The 20,572-nt window shown below is 43.3% G+C and overlaps 1 protein-coding gene across 1 annotated transcript; it reads right to left on the bottom strand.

Moving 5' to 3' along the window:
• Positions 1–16,378: 16,378 nt before the first annotated feature.
• On the bottom strand, positions 16,379–17,720 carry LOC120935525 (gastrula zinc finger protein XlCGF17.1-like; the record flags this gene model as incomplete). The annotated part of the gene is made up of 2 exons (XM_040347575.1): positions 17,704–17,720; positions 16,379–17,345 (listed from the first exon to the last, which is right to left on the bottom strand). Coding segments are annotated over exons 1-2 (984 nt in total), but the record flags the coding sequence as incomplete, so codon positions are not given.
• Between the last annotated feature and the right edge of the window lie 2,852 nt (positions 17,721–20,572).

Genomic DNA, 20,572 nt, shown 5'->3' with positions numbered 1-20,572 from the left:
GAAAATTCTCATACGGCAGAATAAAAAAACTGGAAGTGATGTCATGTGTTGTAATGCATTTGTATTGCATTTTCGAATGACAGCTGTACTGATTAAATGAAAATCGTACGATCTGGTATCGTCCGAAAAAAAATTCTCCACAATTTATTTAATGTTCTCCTTTTATGTTGCCTTTGGAGGATTTTGGCTGTATAAGGCTAATACAGCCTTTGTCAACCTTTTAACCACTTAAGACCCGGACCAATATGCAGGTTAAGGACCGGGCCCCTTTTTTGCGATTCGGTACTGTGTCGCTTTAACTGACAATTGCGCGGTTGTGCGACGTGGCTCCCAAACAAAATTGGCATCCTTTTTTTCCCCCACAAATAAAGCTTTATTTTGGTGGTATTTAATCACGTCTACGGTTTTTATTTTTTGCGCTATAAACAAAAATAGAGCAGCAATATGGCCCAGGGCTGAAGTGGTTAAGATAGTTCATTGTAAGTTCACTAATTAGACAAGGAACATTCTGACACTATTTGAAATATAGCTTGGAGAGATAAGATAAGAGTAAACTTCTTAACAGGTGGTTTGAAATAATTATGTGGAATATGGGAAAGTTATGTTCAGTACATTGAGTTTGACAGGGTCAAAGAAAGGTCTACTTGTGCCACATTAAAACTGTTAAAATACAGTTTTTCAATGTGTATATTAATAATTAGAACTCATTGTGTTTGGGCCAGATATATCTTTGGAGACAGTGTTATCTTCATGTCTTTGGAGATGATGATGCCTTTCTATTTTATCTTACTGTCTAGCTGTCGAGACCAATTGGATGGTGTTGTTTATCTTTGAGTTTCGTGCACCTGCTGAGACTAGATGAATAATGTTGCCTTATCTGATTTTCTAGGCACCTGCTGAAACTCGTAAGATAATGAATCTTTATTGAAACCTGCTTGACCCTTAGAAACCCAGGAGCAAGTCTACCCCTCCCCTCTTTTTTTCTCCATTATAAGCTGTATCCCGTAATAAAGCTTCAGACTTGCTTTGCACATTGTCTGCTGTGTGTGTGTCATTGAAGTCTCCAGAATTCTGATTTGTGTCGCTGTGAATATACCGGGATAAGAGGGTGGTCGGCAGTCCAGTAATCTATCCCTTTCAGGATTAACTAATATATTTTTTGTATAATTCTCCTTTAAGGGGGTGTGGCGGGGAAGCAGTGTCCTATGCCTACATACTTTTGCTAATAAATGTCTCTCGTTCCCATCTCAAAATGTTGTTGGGAGGTATGCATAAGGGTGATGGTCACTGGGATGATTGTCCCTGACAGTGGTGGACACTGGGATAAACGTCCTTGACATTGGTGGCCACTGGAATGAACGTACCTTACATTGGTGGTCACTGGGATGAACGTACCTTACATTGGTGGTCACTAGGATGACGGTCCCAAACATTGGTGGTCACTGGGATGAACGTCCCTTACATTGGTAGTCACTGGGATGACGGTCCCTTATATTGCTGGTCACTGGGATGAACGTCCCTTACATTGGTGGTCACTGGGATGAACGTACCTTACATTGGTGGTCACTAGGATGACGGTCCCAAACATTGGTGGTCACTGGGATGAACGTCCCTTACATTGGTAGTCACTGGGATGACGGTCCCTTATATTGGAGGTAAGTGGGAAGAATGCCCTCCTTACAGAACCAAAAAGACTATTATTGTCAGCAATTCCTTGTAGAGATGCACCTACTGTTTATTATGTAAGTAATAATACGTTTGGTCAAGTTTTCACCAATACTGAGTACCGATACTTTGCAGTTCGACTGCAAAGAATCAAATGCGATTTGATGAGAAATGTGCTGAGATTCCTGTCCAAATGACATGCTGTTTCCCCACTGCTCATGTGTGAACACACAGTGATTTCAGCCTGGCTTTTACACAGGAGTGGTGGGGAAACCACATGTGATTCGGACAGGAATCACACCGCATTCCTGTTTAAATTGCATGCATGTGATTCTTTGCAGTGAGATTTGCGCTCATTCGTTTTGCATGGATGTAAAGTATCAGTTTTGGGAGCATTTTCATGAGTACTCGTGAAAATACTCGGTATCAGCACATCTCTAGTTTCTTGTCTATGAGGCATAAATTACCCATTGCTAAAGGAACCCCTAGCAATCTCTGGAGGAACCCTAACCTTCAGAGGTGTATGTACAGGGGTCGCCATTACAAGGGCTGTGGCATGTAGAGGAGCCAAACCCACCATGTAGCCGCATAAAAATGCCAAATCTCCTCTTCTCCCTCCTGCAGACATACAGCAAGTGCAAGAGGGAAATGGAGGGCATCAGCTGCTCTACAATCCACTTTTGCCACCTTCCTATCCATGTCCTGCTGCTCCAGGACTCTGTATGCTTCCCTGGTCTTACTCCCCCCCCCCCAAACACTTCTGGGTTTCCCCCTCCTACTGGCTTCTGTGGGGTATCTGTCACATTTGAGAGCTGAGAAGGGGCCCATAAATCTGCAATTTACCATTTGTCTTAATGAATACCGATGAATACCAATCACTGACTATGTTTTTATTTTTCATTCATAGCTGTGGCATAGTAAACTGTTTACTATGCTTCTGTTAAAGGTTCATTTTTATTTTCTAAATGGGTTCCTTTAAGCTAGTGCATTGTTGGTTCACTTACCCTTTCCTTCGATTTCCCTTCTAAATGTTTTTTTTGGTCTGAATTTCTCACTTCCTGTTTCTCTTCCATCTCCCCGCAGGGATGTAGTTGCAAGGAAGGGGGCGAGCACGCTGACTAACCCCCAGCCAGAACGACTCGGATGATGGGGGCAAGCTTACTGAGGAGAAACAGGAAGTGAGAAATTCAGACAAAGAAAAAAATTATTTAGAAGGGAAATCGAAGGAAAAGGTAAGTGAACCAACAATGCACTAGCTTAAAGGAACCTATTTAAAAAATAAAAAACAAACCTTTACAACCCCTTTAAGGAATGAACGAGAAGCTCTGTACAGAGCTATTCCTGTTCATTCATTCTGTGCAGCTGAGGCTATACCTCATGACCTCTCAGCAGCCTCCACAGACAGCCAAAGGTGTCACAGGTCCTTGCAGCACACCACTCAAGCTTGTCAAAGCTGCTGGCTTTACAACTCCTGCCTTTCCATCTGGTGGACTCTGCCCCCTTCAGATTTTTCAGAATGTGCTGTACCACAATGGCAGGTTCCCAGTAGCTTTTGTTTTCACGTATAGGCCATTCCAGCTCTGTACATACCAGTGGAAGGCAATGTTGTGGCATCGTTGGGCAAGGCAGTCAGCCGCAAGGTCCACGTTACTGTTGAAATGTGGTCCAGGAAGCATGGTCAGGGACGCTATATTTAGTTCAAAGCACCTTGGGTAACTTTGCTTGCAACTCAGAAGTAGGAATGGGCAAATGGTTCAGCCCAACCCATTTGCCTGTTTGGCCATTCACCAAACACCCAAATTAAATAAGCGTAGTCAAAACATAGGCAGAGTTTAGTAACTGGAGGATCGGGTAGTCGGCCAAGCCAATGTCAGAGAGCCAGAGATAAACGTAGTAGTCCAACAAGCAGGACCAGTAGCCAGAAGGAACGCTAGCCGAGCAAGTACACAACAGGAACGCAGGAGAAAGTCTCTGTGATGTTGACAAAAGGCGAAGGCAAAGATGAAGTGAGCTGGAAGGCTTTAAGTAGGCAGGGCTGACAAGCATATCATCAACAGGTGAGTCACTGTGGAAAGAAAGGAGCTGGCAATTAGCCGACAGCTGAGCGGCCAGCTCAGAGAAGGAAGGGCTGAGCCCAGCCCTGACACACTGCACAGTGTATTCTACGCCCTGATTGGGCAAAGCTTTGCCCAAACAGGGCACAGTGTAAGCTGGTTGTTAAGGGGCCAGGAAGCTAGCCGCTGCATCCATAATAACCGATAAGTCGTCAGCTGTCAATTGGCTTCCCCGCTGACAGCTGAACAATAAGAAAAAAAAAACATTGCTGGTTTAAAAATAAAAACAAAAACGGCATGGGGTCCCCCCCAGTCCAAACCAGGCCCTTGGAATCTGGTACAGATTTGGAGAGGAACCCCATGCCAAAAAAAGACCTGAGGTGCCCCACAAAATCAGTACCAGACCCTTATCCCAGCATTCAGCCTGGTAGGTCAGGAAAGGGAGGCGACGAGCCAGCGCTCCCCCTCCTGAAGCATATCAGGTCACATGACCTCAACATGGGCAGATGGGTGCTTGTCCTCATGGGGCTTCCAGGTTTCCGATGAGCCCCCCACCTGCAGACCCCCACAACCACGGTTCACAAGGTGCTTTGGGGTGGGGGCCGAGCCTCCCCCCAAAAAACACCACCCCATGTTGAGGGCATGTGGTCTTGTATGGTTAAGGAGGGGGGCGCTCGCTTTCCCCCCCTTTCCTGACCAGGGGACCCCAATGCATTAACATTTTGGCGTGGGGTTTCCCTCCAAATCCATACAAGACCCAAATGGCCTGGTATGGTGTCGGGGGAATCCACACCATTGATTTCTTTATTTTTCTAATAGCCAGGCATGGCAATTGTAACCACCAGGCATTTTAAATGGGATTTGACTTGTTTTTCGTCTTTAAAATTTTTATTTTTGCGGTAGAATGACACTATATTTAAAGGAATTTTTCATTTTTATTGTTTCAATTTAGGCATAATTAAAAATGTAATTGATACATGTCCTCCAGGGAATTACCTAGACCCCCATATTCCTTTTTGGCTAATTACTTGCATATAAGCCTTCCAAATGGGCACTTTTGATTTATTTTTCCTGTTTGGCGCCCATAGACTTCAATGGGGTTCACCATTCGGTTTAAAACATTTCCCCTGTTTTGGAGTTCTGCTGCGAACCAAACAGGGGGTGTTCGGCCCATGTCTACTTGGTAGGATACAGGATAGGGCTCAGTGCTGCAGCTTGTTGTACCATCACGTCTCCATACAGCTAGCGGTGATGATGCAAAATTTGTCAGCTCTAACCCCTCTTCCATGCCCTCCTCTGCTGAATTGTCCTATGAATCACCATTACACCCTAGGTGTTCAAGGGTCTATTCAATGAGTCAGGCTAAAATTTGCCATGCAGTGCTTCAGCTGGTCTGTGTAGGGGCCAGAAGCCACACCAGAGCAGAGATTCTTGCAGCTCTGTAGGGGCAGGACCAGAGGTGGTTCAATCCATGGCAGCTGGAACCAGGAATGGTGGTGTGGGATAATGGCACAAACCTCCTGTCTGCCTGGCACATATCCTCAATTTGGTGCAGCGTTTGATGTTGCAGCAGCTGCACATGCAGCAGAGGACTGTCAACGAGTACCTGTGTGAGCATGGCACGTCGAACAGGCTCAAGGATGGTGAGCTGTGACAATGCATGCATCAGTGACACAATCCCTGTTGGAGCAGACTCTGTGTGGCATTATGGACTGGACACTGGAGCCAGAGCAGTGGGAGGAAGAAGAGGACTTCCTTTCCTCTCAAGGCCTGCTTTATGCAGACACCATTCTTTCCATACCACAGAACACACAAGGGGAGAGGGAGGAGGATTCTGGCAGTTTTGGAGGCATTGAAGCAGAGGAAGATGTAAGTCAAACCTTATCAGATGGTTTTCCATCCCCAGAACTCTTGGGAGTAGAACATGGCTGGCAGGAGGCAGTTCCAGATACTGTAATGCTCACCCCGAGTAGTCTGCTTCTCATGCCTCTGCATTCTTCAAAGCCTGCGAAAGGACCCGAATATACGTGGCATCAAGGAGAAGGTTGGCAACCCTCCTCGATCACCGTTACAAGGGGAATGAAATAAGTGATAATAACTGCGCTGTGTGGGTATGGAGGGATAAGGCAAAAAACAACAAACAAAAAAGCAAAACAAAAAACAGTGATCAATAAGTCCCACCAATTGGGCGGGGTGAACTCTACAAGCAGTGTAAAATCTGAACTGTGGAGGTGGGTGATCTGGTAAAGGTTAACACTATGCAGCAAAGTCCTTATAAGGAAATTAAATAAACATGGAAGTAAATAAAGTACACACGGTTATCAAAATAAATGTCCAGAATTGGTACTAAGGACCAAAGGTGGGTGATCCCAACAGATAATAAAGGGTAAAAATCCAGTGAAATCAAGTGCAAATAAAAGTCTCGCATCCAAAAAGCATATATTTAAAGGTGCAGTCCTCAATAGCTGTGAGTAATAGATGATGAAAAACCAGGAAATCCAATATTTCAGGGAAGAGCAAGCTTCGGTGCCCACACCTCTAGTGGTATAGAATGCTCACCTCAAGGCCATAGCACGGATAGCCTGGATACCACTCAAGGTGTACTCAAAGATCCAGCAGGATGAGATGAGGGATGGAGGCCGTGAGCAGTGGGCCTATCTCCTACGAACGGCGAGTTCGTGCGACCCAGTCTGTGATCTTGATTGTAAGCTGATCCTCTCTCTTTGGCCACCACCTAAACGTCCACGGATACTGGCACTTAAAATGCTCAGCAGGTATAGATGGGCAAAGAGAGAAGAAGGCACATAGTACAGCTCCGCTTCAAAAGTATTTAATATAAAAACATATAAAAAACTCACATTTAAAATGTCAGGAATATCCAAACAAACAGAGCAGCGAGCTCATATCTCTCCCTTCAGAGTGTGTGAGGTCTAGTACTTCCTAGTTTTTATATTAAATACTTTTGAAGCGGAGCTGTACTATGTGCCTTCTTGCTGCTGGATCTTTGAGTACACCTTGAGTGGTATCCACCTTTAAATACGTGCTTTTTGGATGTGAGAATTTTATTTGCACTTGATTTCACTGGATTTTTACCCTTTATTATCTGTTGGGATCACCCACCTTTGGTCCTTAGTACCAATTCTGGACATTTATTTTGATAACCGTGTGTACTTTATTTACTTCCATGTTTATTTAATTTCCTTATAAGGACTTTGCTGCATAGTGTTAACCTTTTCCAGATCACCCACCTCCACAGTTCAGATTTTACACTGCTTGTAGAGTTCACCCCGCCCAATTGGTGGGACTTATTGATCACTGTTTTTTGTTTTGCCTTTTTGTTTGTTGCTTTTTGTTTTTGCCTTATCCCTCCATACCCACACAGCGCAGTTATTTCATTTGCTTTCACTTTTGGCTAGGACCAATTTCAGGTAACTGCAGCAGTGCCCCCTAGGTTTAGAATATCGATAGCGCGAGAGCCCTTCCATTGCATGTTACAAGGGGAATGTCTCAGAACTCACCCCGTCACCATAGAGGGAGCAAAAGATGAAATCTCACGAGGACACCTTAAAGAAGAGTTTATGTAACACCTTTCCAGACTCTGGTAGGTTACAGTCTTATGAAAAAAAATGTTTTGAGCCTTCTGCTGGTCAAGAGAGGAGCGGTGGAGAAGGAAGCCTCAGTGATGCGTTGCAAAAAAAATCTAGTCCTCTGCGTCCACGGCTATCATTGTCCCATTGGCGGCATCTGCATCATATGGTGGGAGATTATCTAGGGGCAAAAACAGAAATGGGGAGCTTTCTAGATATGTGCATTCCCGTTCGTACGAATGTTATTTTCGTACGAAAATGTTCATTTTCGTACCCGCAGAATAATGTGTACATACGAAAAAATTAAAGCACCAAAATACGAAAACGACGGGATTACGAATGAGCCGCATAACGAACAACCGCAAATACGAACGAACGATCCGACGAAAATACGACACAACGAAAACGGCAAAAGAACGAAAATGACATCTATAACAAAAGACTTGCATTCTGTATTTTGTTTGAATCCTTGTTCTGTTCGTATTTTGATTTTCAGTCGTATGTTCATTGTTCATATGACATCTAACAAAAGATTTTCATTCTGTATTTTGTTTGAATCCTTTTTCTGTTTGTATGTTCATATGACATCTTATAACAAAAGATTTGCATTCTGTATTCTGAATTCCTTTTTTCTGTTCGTAATTTGGTTTCAAAATACAGAATGCAAATCTTTTGTTATAGATGTAATTTTCGTTTTTTTGAATGGGCAGTGAGTGTAGTTAGTTAGTGAAGCAGTTTCTCTTTTGTGCTGAGTACAGTAGTACAGTAAAGTCAAATAAACTTTTCTGTGGATTTTCGTCTGAAGGGAGATCAGTTGGCCAGACTTTTGAACCTGGAACCCAAAAATGGTTTTCTGATGGAGTTTAAAAACAAACGAACGTTCAGTAAAACAATCGTTTTTATGTTTGTTGTTAAAAAAGTCTGACCAAATGTATGGGGCTTAACAATAGTTAATATGGATGAGCCGCGAATGCCGCGATATATTTACGAAAGTACAAAATGACGAAAATTCACGAAAATTATTGTCTAACAAGTAACGAACATGAATTAAACAGAATAACGAACCATCCCGCATGTACGAAAATAAAACGGTAACCAAAATACGAAACGATCGGAATATGAAAAAATCGCGTCGTACGAAAAACGAACGGAAACGAACAGGAAAACGGGCGTCTTACGAAAAACGAACGGAAACGAACCTACGGAACGATACGAAACGGAACAAAAAAAACAAAATAAATTTCTGTGCACATGTCTAGAGCTTTCTAGTTGATGATCCACTGGGTTACTGGGTCATGAGAATAGACCACTGGCCAGAACTTGCCCAGTATGCAATTGAGCTGCTGTGCTGCCCTGCATCCAGTGTGCTTTCTGAATGGGTATTCGGTGCTGCCGGAGGTTTTGTGACAAATAAGAGAGTGTGTCTGTCCACACACTCCATGGACCAACTGACATTTTTTAAAATGAATCAGTCCTGGATTAGCAGCAGCTATCAAGCCCCTGGTGCCGATGTGACTGATTAAGTGCTTTCTGAATCTGGAATCTCTGAAAGAATGTCAAGGCTGCCTAGCTTTGTGGGTGTTGATTTTAAGAAATGTTTGGTGTAGGTTTCATGAACACAATTAACACCCAAGGACCAATTTTTCTGCACGAGCTTGACAGGTGCGTATCATTTAAATTTTTGACAGCAAGGCCAATTCTTGCTTTCATCAAGAGTACAGTACATCTATAGGGATACGATGTGCAGGCACCACCGACACCTACAGCCCAATTTTTCCGCACCAGTTACTTTTGTCCAAAGTCTGCGAAAGAGACATCAGAATTTATCCAACAAATTTTGAATCTTGTTCCCAGTGCACTACATTGTGGTCTCATCATACAGACTGGCTCCTCAAGCCGTTGCTTACAAAATAAAGGAAGCTTGCAGGAAAAATATATTTTTTGCTTTATAAATTTCATTTTTGCTGCAGCAGGTTCTATACACGGTACAGATGTGCCATTTTACATTCAGGCTAAGCCCCCCCCCCCCCAGCAATATATTTAAAGGTATTTTTCATTGTCATTGTTTTTTCCAATTTTTAAGCATCAGTAAATCACTGCTTATTTAAAAATGTTTTCTACAAACGTTTTCATTGATACATGTTCCCCAGGGCAGTACATGGACCATGTATGCCAAATTACTTGCATATAAGCCTTTAAAATGGGCACTTTTGAGTTTTCCAGTTTTAGGTCCCACAGATTTCAATGGGATTTGTTATTCAGTTCTGAACTTTTGCGATGTACAAAAGTTTTGCTGCAGACGAAACCGGGGGTCGTTCACTCCATGTCTATTCATCACCAATGTAAGGGACCACTACACTAATCACTAGGGATAAGCTCCGTGTTCAATTATTAGAGTTTAGGAAAAGGTTGATCAATCGAACCAAACATTAGCTCTGCCACCCTTCTGTTTGCACGATCCAAGCATCAGATATGAAAGATATATTTCTTCCACTTCTATATATAACAGGTTCTAGTGGTCACTGGTTTCTAATGAAGCAGTGGGTGCTAGCCCAGCCATGTCCCCATGTTGATGAGAAAATGGCGAAAAAGTAGAAAGTAAATGTGGATGTTAACCTCTTCCATACAGGGCTTTTATACACACCTCCATACCGGGCCTATTCTGGCACTTCTCTCCTACATGTACAAATCATATTTTTTTTGCTAGAAAATTACGCAGTACCCCCAAACATTATATATGTTTTTTTAGCAGACACCCTAGGGAATAAAACGACGGTCATTGCAACGTTTTATCTTGTACGGTATTTGCGTAATAATTTTTCAAACGCATTTTTTGGGGAAAAAATTGTTTCATGAATTAAAAAAATAACAAAACAGTAAAGTTAGCCCAATTTTTTTGTAAAATATGAAAGATTAGGTTACACCGAGTAAATAGATACCTAACATGTCACGCTTTAAAATTGCGCACACTCATGGAATGGCGCCAAACTTCGGTACTTAAAAATCTCCATAGGCAAGGCTTTGAAATGTTTTACAGGTTACCAGTTTAGATTTACAGAGGAGATCTAGTGCTAGAATTGTTGCTGCCACTCACATATGTGGTTTAAACGGCGTTTACATATGTCGGCAGGACTTGCGTGTGCGTTCGCTTCTGCCCGCGAGCTACCGGGGAGAGGGGCGTTTTAATTTTTTTTATTATTATTATTTATTTTACATATTTATTTATTTTTTTACACTTTTTTTATTTATTTTTTTATTACTTTTATTCCTATTACAAGGGATGTTTACATTCCTTGTAATAGGAATGTGTGTGACAGGTCCTCTTTATGGAGAGATGCGGGGTCAATAAGACCCCACATCTCTCCTCCAGGCTGGAAACCATGAGATCGGTGAAAAAAATTCACTGATCTCATGAATAATGTGGCTTACAGCCGCAATCGCGGCTTTGTTTACTTACGGGACCCGGGCGCGATGTGATGACGTCACGCCCGGGTCCCGTAAGTAAACAAAGCCGATGGTCACCAGTCATCTCTATACTTTCTGGCAGCGCCGGACGATTCTTTCTCCGGGCCCCCGATGGCACGGGAGAGCCCGGAGAAGCACCGAATGGCGGCGGGAGGGGGGGGATGTCCCCTCCCGCTGCCTGTAAGAACAATCTAGCGGTGGAACCGCCGCTATGATCATTCTTACGTTGTGCAGAATCGCCAGCACAAGAGATATATATCTGGATGATGCCTCTCGCTGCAGGCATCATTCAGATATCCCCCTTCAAAGTCCAGGACGTCATATGATGTCCACTCTGGATGGTAGAGACACTTTGTGGATGTCATATGACGGTGGCTGGTATGGAAGTGGTTAAGGTGAAATTTGTGTACAAGCAACACCTTAAAAATTACTGCCATTTTATTTTCCAGGGCCTCTGCTGTCAGAAAATATTGGTTTGGGGTTTTTAAACTAATCCTCTGGCCCAAAATGTGCATTTTAACGTGTGTGGAAAAAGTTGCAAAAACAGTTTTGGCAGTGATAGAGTTAGTGTGAATTAGATGGATACACACTCCTGCAGTCACACTGTAAACATTAGAGCTCCTCCTGACTGCATCTCAGCAATATTGCTAGGAGATCTTTACATTTATCTGCCATGTAGCACTTACCCCCAAAGGGGCCACTCGAGTTCCTATTCAGTGCAGTGGCACACCAGCTCAGAAAACACTCTAGGGGATGTCTTTGTAAGGGTTTATTGCTGTAGAACTTGACCAGGAGTATCCCACTTACAAGGGAGTGTTACATTTCATATGAATAAAGAATTAAACAAGTACTCAACAAAACACAGTTGTCCGTGGATGAAGCATCATCCCTGCCAGGATGACCCTCCATCTCTATATCAGTAATCCTACTTAACTAATACCATAAGACCCGTAAAACAAGCCCTGCACTCTCACTAAAAATACATGTCAATAAAGAAATTCTACACAAACCATGATCTTGCCCCGTAGTCAAACTTCCAGGTCTCTGGAATGAAGCAATGAGATGCATCCTATCTAACTAACTATAACTAAACACGAATATACTTTGCATTCTGCCTAACAGCAATAATTCCTTATCCAGGGAGTTAGCCAGGTCACAACAATAATGACATTGAATCTCCATGTACAAGCCGGGTTCTGGTTTTGTGAGACTCAAAGTCCAAAGTTAAACACACTGAAGTCACTGAAAAGCATACAAATTTCCAGCAACTGTTGGAAAAGATACAAATGTTCATCATGACTGTGTATAGGTAAAAAGGAGATACTCCTCTTCGAAATCCAAGTTATAGCACTTCCTCAAACTCAATCTATCCAAAACGGGACTTATCATTTTCCCTCCCCACGTGCCTCTTTCCCTGATCTCTCTATCAAAATTAATGGCACAACTATCAGCCCATCCCTGCATGTCAAGGTCCGAGGTGTAGTCCTGGACTCTGAACTGTCCTTTAAGCCTTACGTTCAATCACTGTCCAAATCTTGCCGCCTCAACATCTCCAAAATACGCCCCTTTCTAACCAATGACACCACAAAACTCTTAATTCACTCCCTGGTCATCTCTCGCCTCGATTACTGCAACTCCCTCCTCATTGGCTTACCTCTGCATACTCTAACCCTCCTTCAGTCCATCATGAATGCTGCTGCCAGACTCATCCACCTTACCAACCGCTCTGTCTCTGCTACTCCCCTCTGTCAATCCCTCCACTGGCACCCAACAAATTAAATTCAAACTACTAACACTTACCTACAAAGCCATCCACAACTCTGCCCCCAGCTACATCACTGACCTAGTTTCTAAATACCAACCTAATCGTTCTCTTCGTTCTTCTCAAGACCTCATAATCTCTAGCTCTCCCATCACCTGCTCCCATACTCGTCTCCAGGACTTTTCTAGAGCCTCTCCAAGCCTATGGAACTCCTTACCCCAATTTATCCGTCTGTTACGGACCTATGAACTATTCTGCCTGGACATCGATAATCCTCATGCAGTGAGGCCTAAAAGGAACTGCATGACTTGTTACAATTGGATTTACCACATTATATTCTGAGCTCAAAGGGTTAATTATAGAAGGGACTCTTTCACTGCTAAATGCTAATATTCCCTTTGCATAGCTAATTGACTCTTCTTTGTGTAGTTAACAGCCTCCTGTCAGGTGTATGCTGATGGGATTATGTGTGAGTGTATAATTGTTTTAAAGGTTAATTGAACTCTATTGATAAAGGAAGGTGTCTGATCAAATCATGTTAAATGTAAGCTTGGAGCCAAACCGTCTAGAGACTGATTGGCTCAAGGGAATGTCATTATTTCAAAGTATCTGTATTGAAGCCCCCCTGTGTGAGGGGGGGCGGAGATTGTCATTGTTCCTGTACAGTTTGTAACCACATATAAGCTAGGTTAAATGTGCCATTAAACAGTCTACTTGACCCTTCAAACCGCAGCCGCGTCTCGTTCTTGAAGGAGGACTCTCTCTCTCTGGATCTTGGGGATGGAATGATACCGATTTTACTTGCATATCGCAACTTGCTAGGGAAAAGGACGTCTCCAACGGCTGATACCCTCTCACTACCTGGGTAGCCGTTACACCGTCTATCTCCTTCTCTATTAGCTTTTAGAGAATCCCTAAAAACCCTCCTCCTCAGAGAAGCCTACCCTTCCCACACCTAACTGTATTTTCATTTGAGTCCATCTGATCATCCCCAACAGCTAATTACCCTTTGTTCCACTTGACCCTCCCTTCTAGATTGTAAGCTCTAACGAGCAGGGCCCTCTGATCCCTCCTGTATTCATATGTATTGTGACTGTACTGTCTTCCCTGATGTAATAATAATAATAGCACCATGTGGCTCTTTCTTAACTGGAAGCCAAATTGCCCCCTGCCTTGGGCAACAGTTTTGTCTCTTTTCTTTTGCAGGATGGCCAGCTTGCTGTGGGGTGGCTACTGTCAAATATGTTATACTCAGTTTCATGTGTAAAATTCATGGTCAGGAACCAATGCGTCTATCAGAACCCCAAACATTAAAGGGGTTGTGAAGGTTCGTTTTTTATTTTCTAAATATGTTCCTTTAGGCTAGTGCATTGTTGGTTCATTTACCTTTTTCTTCGATTTCCCTTCTAAATGTTTTTTTTCTTTGTTTTCTTTGTCTGTAGTTCTCACTTCCTGTTCCCCCAATGGGGGCAAGCTTACAGGAAGTGAGAAATTCAGACAAAAAAAAAACATTTAAAAGAACAAACCTTTACAACCCCTTTAATTGCCTTCATCTGGGCTCTCTGGCTAGCCTTCTGGATAACCACCCTATCCTTGTAATTAAATCTCCCTAGGCTCCAGATATTCTTGATATCTAGAAATCTTTGCCAGGACTTGGTGGAGCTAGAATTTCTGTAGGGCTTGAGAACACTCAAAAGTTTTAGATTTGCTTATTACACCAGCCCTTTTTCTCAGTCTTGTACATCTTCACTGGCACGCTGGGCTAGTCGTATTCATACTCTAGGGCTACCCATGTTTTGCTGGATTTTCTATTGCCTAGAGAAACTTGGTAGCTTGTCCCACTTTCCCCAGAGGGATATAAAAATGTTCAGTCTTCCTTAGAAACTCAGAAAATGCCTCATCCTCAGTGAAGGCCTGTACTAGAGTGCATTCGCAGTACAGTTGCTCTAGATGCAGCCCCATAGTGCCAAGTACTGGTGGGCCATCTGCTCTCTGTCCTGCTTCCTCAAAGTCATTACCCAGGGTAGGCCCTGTAGCTTTTACCTTCTTGCCCCCCCCCCCCCCCCAGGATCACTCTGTTTGGGACTCCTTGGGCAACCCCAGTCACATCATCATCACTAACTTCCTTGGTGAACTTTGGGGACCCAGGGTCTAACTACTCCTCCTCCCCAGCAGACTCACCTGGCCCCTTGACATCTTCTGGCTGCTCTGCTGTACAGACCACTGGGACCACCGCTCTTTCTGGCTTCTTCATTGTGTGCCCCACCTCATTGAAATAGCTCTGCCACTTCCAATGCAATAATTGGTAAGCCAGTCCACAACATAAGTAGTAGGCAGCAAGTCCAGGACCGTTGGTCTTTTACAATTGGTATATGTTAAGCACATCCACTCAGTTCCATCCACATTCACCAGAGCAAAGCAGCCTCTGTGGACAAGCCACGATCTTGTGTCCACCATCAGCTCCAGCTGCTCAGTTTACTGATCCACATGACCCACCAACATATCTTTCCAGGGCACCATCTCTACCCAACAGCCAAAAAAACAAATGTATACCAACAGAACAGTTTAAAGTGAAACAGAGCTTACTACCACCCTTGCAGTTGAGAACCACAATCTTAAACAAGTTTAGGGCTAACAGCCCCTATCCACAGTTGGAGGAGTAATCAAGCTCCACTCACAGTCCAGTTCTTAAAACTATCCAGGATTTAAGGGTTATGTCCATATGAATATGATCTCAGTTATTAGTATGAAACCATTCCTGACATAGTAAACAGGGCGATAATTATTATATTTTTTTGATGATTTGATAAGCATTGTTTAACCGTGATGAATTCTAGCCATCATTTAATTAACACAGTGCTTTTCTATGATGGTCAGCTCCATCTCGTAGTCATAATGAGATTTTTTCCCCTAAAAAAACTCCATCAGGAAAAATAAAGCAATACCGCATCATGGCCACAGATGGAGCCAAAGATCATAGGAAATCACTGTATGAAATAAAAGATGACAAAAATTTGTCACAGCTGAGCGAAAGCTGGTTACATTTGTTTAACTCAATACGACTCCATTTTTATTTTTCTACTGCCAACACGTTATCCATGTCTTTGGTGATCTCTGATCTCCTTATGAACTTTTTCTTACATGATGAAAATCAGCCATGGAGTATATCTGAGGTGTATATCAGGGTGTGCTTCTTCCCCACATGAGAGCTGTGATGTTCAGCAAAATTCATACAGAAGACATTTCCCGCACTCAAGTACACCTCAAGGTTTGTGCGGGATCCCTGATGTACAGGAGTAACATTTCCCTTATTTAGGACAAGAAAGTAACTTCTTCTTCCTCATGTGAGATCTCTGATGTTTGGAAAGATGGGACTTCTGTGAAAAACATTTTCCACACTCAGGACAGGGATAAGGCTTTTCCCCCGTGTGAGATCTCTGATGTGAGACAAGTACTGATTGTTGTGCAAAGCATTTCCCACATTCAAAACAGGAATATGGCTTCTCGCCTGTGTGCAATCTCTGATGATTACGAAGATGGCACCTTTCTGAAAAACATTTTTTACACTCAGGACAGGAGTAAGGCTTTTCCCCTGTGTGAGATTTCTTATGTCTGGAAAGATGGCACATCTGTGAAAAACATTTTCCGCACTCAGGACAGGAATACGGCTTTTCCTTCGTGTGAGACCTCTGATGTATGACAAGTTCTGGTTTTCGTATAAAACTTTTCCCACACTCAGAACAGGGATACAGATTTTTACCTGTGTGCAATCTCTGATGATGAGTAAGTCTAGACTTATCTGAAAAACATTTTCCACACTCAAGACAGGAAAACGGCTTTTCCCCCGTGTGAGATCTCTGATGTCTGCAAAGATAAGTTTTCCGTGAAAAACATTTCCCACACTCAGGACAGGAATGCGGCTTTTCCTCTGTGTGAGACATCTGATGTGAGACAAGTACTGATTTTAGTGCAAAACATTTCCCACACTCAGAACAAGAATACGGCTTCTCACCTGTGTGTGATCTCTGATGATTATGAAGATTGGACTTCTGTGTAAAGAATTTCCCACACTCATTACAAGAATAAAGTTTCTCAGGTGTGTGCAATCTCCGATGATGAGAAAGATTGGACTTATCTGAAAAACATTTTCCACACTCAGGACAGGAAAATGGCTTCTCCCCTGTGTGAGATCTCTGATGTCTGACAAGTTCAAATTTGTGTACAAAGGATTTCAAGCACTCAGAACAGGAATACGGCTTCTCACCTGTGTGTGATCTCTGATGATTACGCATATGATATTTCTTCGTAAAACATTTCCCACACTCATTACATGAATAACGTTTCTCACCTGTGTGCAATTTCCGATGGTGATTAAGACTGGACTTATCTGAAAAACATTTTCCACACTCTGGACAGGAAAATGGCTTCTCCCCTGTGTGAGTTCTCTGATGTAGGACAAGTGCAGATTTTTGTAAAAAAGATTTCCAGCACTCAGAACAGGAATACGGCTTCTCTCCCATGTGAGACTTCTGATGTGTGACAAGATCCGATTTATTTACAAAACATTTCCTGCACTCAGGACAGGAAAACGGCTTCTCCTCTATGTGAGTTCTCTGATGTCTGTAAAGATGGGACTTATGTGAAAAACATTTCCCGCACTCAGGACAGGAATACGGCTTCTCCCCTGTATGAGATCTTTCATGCAAATTAAGTTGGGATTTAAATTGGAATCCCCTCCCGCACTCAGTACAGGGAAACCTCTTATGTGTTGGAAGGACGGCACCGTCCCTCACAGTCTGAGGTTCCTCAGGATAAGAGGAATACGATGGTCCGGCACCGTCCCTCACAGTCTGAGGTTTCTCAGGATAAGAGGAATACGATGGTCCGGCACCGTCCCTCACAGTCTGAGGTTCCTCAGGATAAGAGGAATACGATGGTCCATCTACACTGTGTGGTGCCGGATGGACATTTGAGGTAGTCGGGTTTTCTCCTGGACTATACTGTGTGATGTCCTCATCTTCTACTTTACAGTCTGGAGACAAAGTGAGACAATCCTCTGAGATTTTCCTCATCTTCCGTCCATCTACTAAAATAGAAAAAAAAAAAGATTATTACTACAGATTAATTAGAAACTGCTCTTCTGCAAGTGAAAAGTGATTATGTTGCTAACCCTGACACATGAGGCATGGATGTATAAATGCAGAGGAGTATGAGCTCCTTTCTAAAAAGATTTTTTATGCTACCCAAAAAAAAACTGTTGAACATGGTAACAAAGCTGGCCATTTACTTGCCATTTTACTTGCTTACTTAGCTAGGGCTTGAATCCGTCCCCACTTATATTCCCTGTATTCATCTACCTACTGTGCGGATTGGCACTGCCCCTCCCGAGGTTCTGGATGCTTTCCTGTCTTTTTATACCAACCTTTATGCTACCACGGTTCAATACTCTGATAAACATTTATATGAGTATTTTGGCTCAGGTATCCCTCTCTTCTTGTAGAAGTGGGGAATTGGATGCACCTCTTTCCATTGAGGAGATTGTCCTTGCCATTTCGCAACTACCTGCTTACAAAACTCCAGGCCTCAATGGCTTCCCGGGTGAATGATGTGCTCCATTTAAACAATTATACATAATTAAAAATTCACTGTGTTTGGGTTTTAGAGAAAAAAGACAGCAGCTACCGTGTTTCCCCGAAAATAAGACATACTCCGAAAATAAGCCGCAGCAGGATTTCGAAGCAAGATCTAAATATAAGCCATACCCCCGAAAATAAGACGTAGTGATGGGCGTGACTATGCGTAGCAGAGCGGAGCTGGAAACAAGACGTGATGGGCGTATGCACCGTAGTGTACTGGTGCAGAGCTGTAAAGAAGTCGTGCAGCCCTTCTTATCTGCTTCATCGTGACAGCTGCTGCGGTGACCGGAGAGGTGTCGGCAGCACCATCAATAAGGTCAGCTCCCCCTGTCAGGTCCCGGTCTGTGAAAGGGAAAGTAAAAAGTCTCCTCAGTGAAGTGAGGAGCTGGATGCTCTGTCCTCAGGGGAAGAAGTAAAGCTGCTCCCCAGCACTGACCAGCAACAGTCTCTCACCCCACACAAACAAATGTAGATTGTTGTACCATACTTGCCGGTAATACAAATAAGACATCCCCCGAAAATAAGCCATAGTGTGTTTTCTTGAGAAAAAATAAATATACGACGGTGTCTTATTTTCGGGGAAACACGGTAGCATATATTGCGGGTAACAATCACAAAAACAAAAAAAAGACCACAATTCCCAGGGAGCACCTAAATGTGTGCAACGCAAATTACAGGTAAAATAATGATCCTCGACCAAAACCAGGCCTCTTACCCTTGGAGGTGGACCACTAGATTATAGGTGGCCTAAAGCGCTCAAAAACTCATGAGCATTAATCCTGTTTACCACAGACTGCACAAGCATAAATCAAATCTTGTTGTCTTCTCTCAGAGTGTCTCTCCTCGGCTTTCAATGTGCCAGAACAAGAACAGAGACCGCTTCATGGTGTAATACAGGGGTGCCCAACCAGTGGCCCGCGGAGCCCTCAGATGTGGCCCGCGACCTCCTGCTCTGGGATGGAATAGAATACAGTATTGTTATTAAAGGTAAGTTTATTACTAAAATCACAGTGGTTACTGGGCTGCTTTCAAACTGATCCGCAGGTGCAGAGCAGTTTACCTGCGGGTTACCTGCACTGAGCCATAGGTCCCTTTCACATAGTCAGTCTGACCCAATTGGAACCTCCATTCACCTCTGAGTAGCAGATGTAAATGGACTTGTGTCCGTTTACAAACGTCTACCTCCAATCCGATCAGCAAAAAAAAAGTGGGCTGCCATCCACCTGCTCCACTCATTGTGGCCCGCCACCGGTTACTAAGTCGCTTAAGTGGCCCTAGTTCTTCAAAAGGTTGGGCACCCCTGGTGTAATATGTCAAAGCATTTAAGTATTTAATAAACACTTCAGCCCCAGAAGGTTCTACCCACTTCCTGACCAGGCCATTTTTTGCAATATGGCACCGCATTGCTTTAACTGACAATTGCGTAGTTCTGCAACACTGTACCCAAATAAAATTGATGTCCCTTCTTTTCCTACAAATAGAGATTTCTTTTGGTGGAATTTGACCACCCCTGCGGTTTTAATTTTTTATATATATTTATATATATATATATATATATAGTGATAGTACAGTTCCCTGTCCTGGTAATGGTCGCCCAGGACTCTCAAATAGGCAGGAATCTCCAATCCTGGGACCGGGTTTTGGAAACAGCCAGGAGTCTGGCTGGTTGATTGAGCAGGTGGGTCCTGGGCTTATAGTAGAATCAAGACCAGTGTTCTGGACTCCACCCTCCCGAGGAGTCCAGGCAAGCAAGGGAGAAGCATGCATGTCTGCATGGTATAGACAAAGGACCCAAAGCTGTGGGCTGAGCAGCACAGAAGCTGAGAGAAGGTACAGTGATTTGTACAGGTACTTTTCTTTCTTTTAATAAAAGTGGGTCAACAAACCCTTAAAAGGCACAACTGGGGTGGACTCTGCTCACTGGTATGCTCTACCCAGATGCTAAATCACCCCAACATTACAATATATATATATATATATATATATATATATATATATATATAAATAATGGTAAGGGCTAGAGGGTACCGCCCCAACCCTAATTGTGTTCCAAGCCGGAAATGGACTGTCTGTCGGAAATGGAAATGTCGTCATTCCAGGAAGTCCAACGGCTTTGTCCGATCCGGTCTTTAGTATCAACATTATGGTAAATTCCGGTCCGGGCGGAGCCGTTGGACTTCCGGGAACGTCTACATTTTCGTTTGCAGCGGACAGTCAATACAAGGTTTGGAACACAATTAGAGATGAATGGTGTCCTTCATTAGCCACACCCCTGATGGCGTCTCGTGTGATGAAACGCATCAGTGGGAGCCTGGATACATGATGTCACTGTACATGTGGACAACACACTGTCTTGTTCTGGCACATTTAAACCTAAGGAGAGACGCTCTCAGAGGGGACAAC

This window comes from Rana temporaria, chromosome 4, assembly GCF_905171775.1.
Source record: "Rana temporaria chromosome 4, aRanTem1.1, whole genome shotgun sequence".
Classification (NCBI taxonomy): Eukaryota; Metazoa; Chordata; class Amphibia; order Anura; family Ranidae; genus Rana; species Rana temporaria.
The sequence above is the reverse complement of the archived record's forward strand: the minus strand, read 5'-3'. Positions and strand labels throughout refer to the sequence as shown.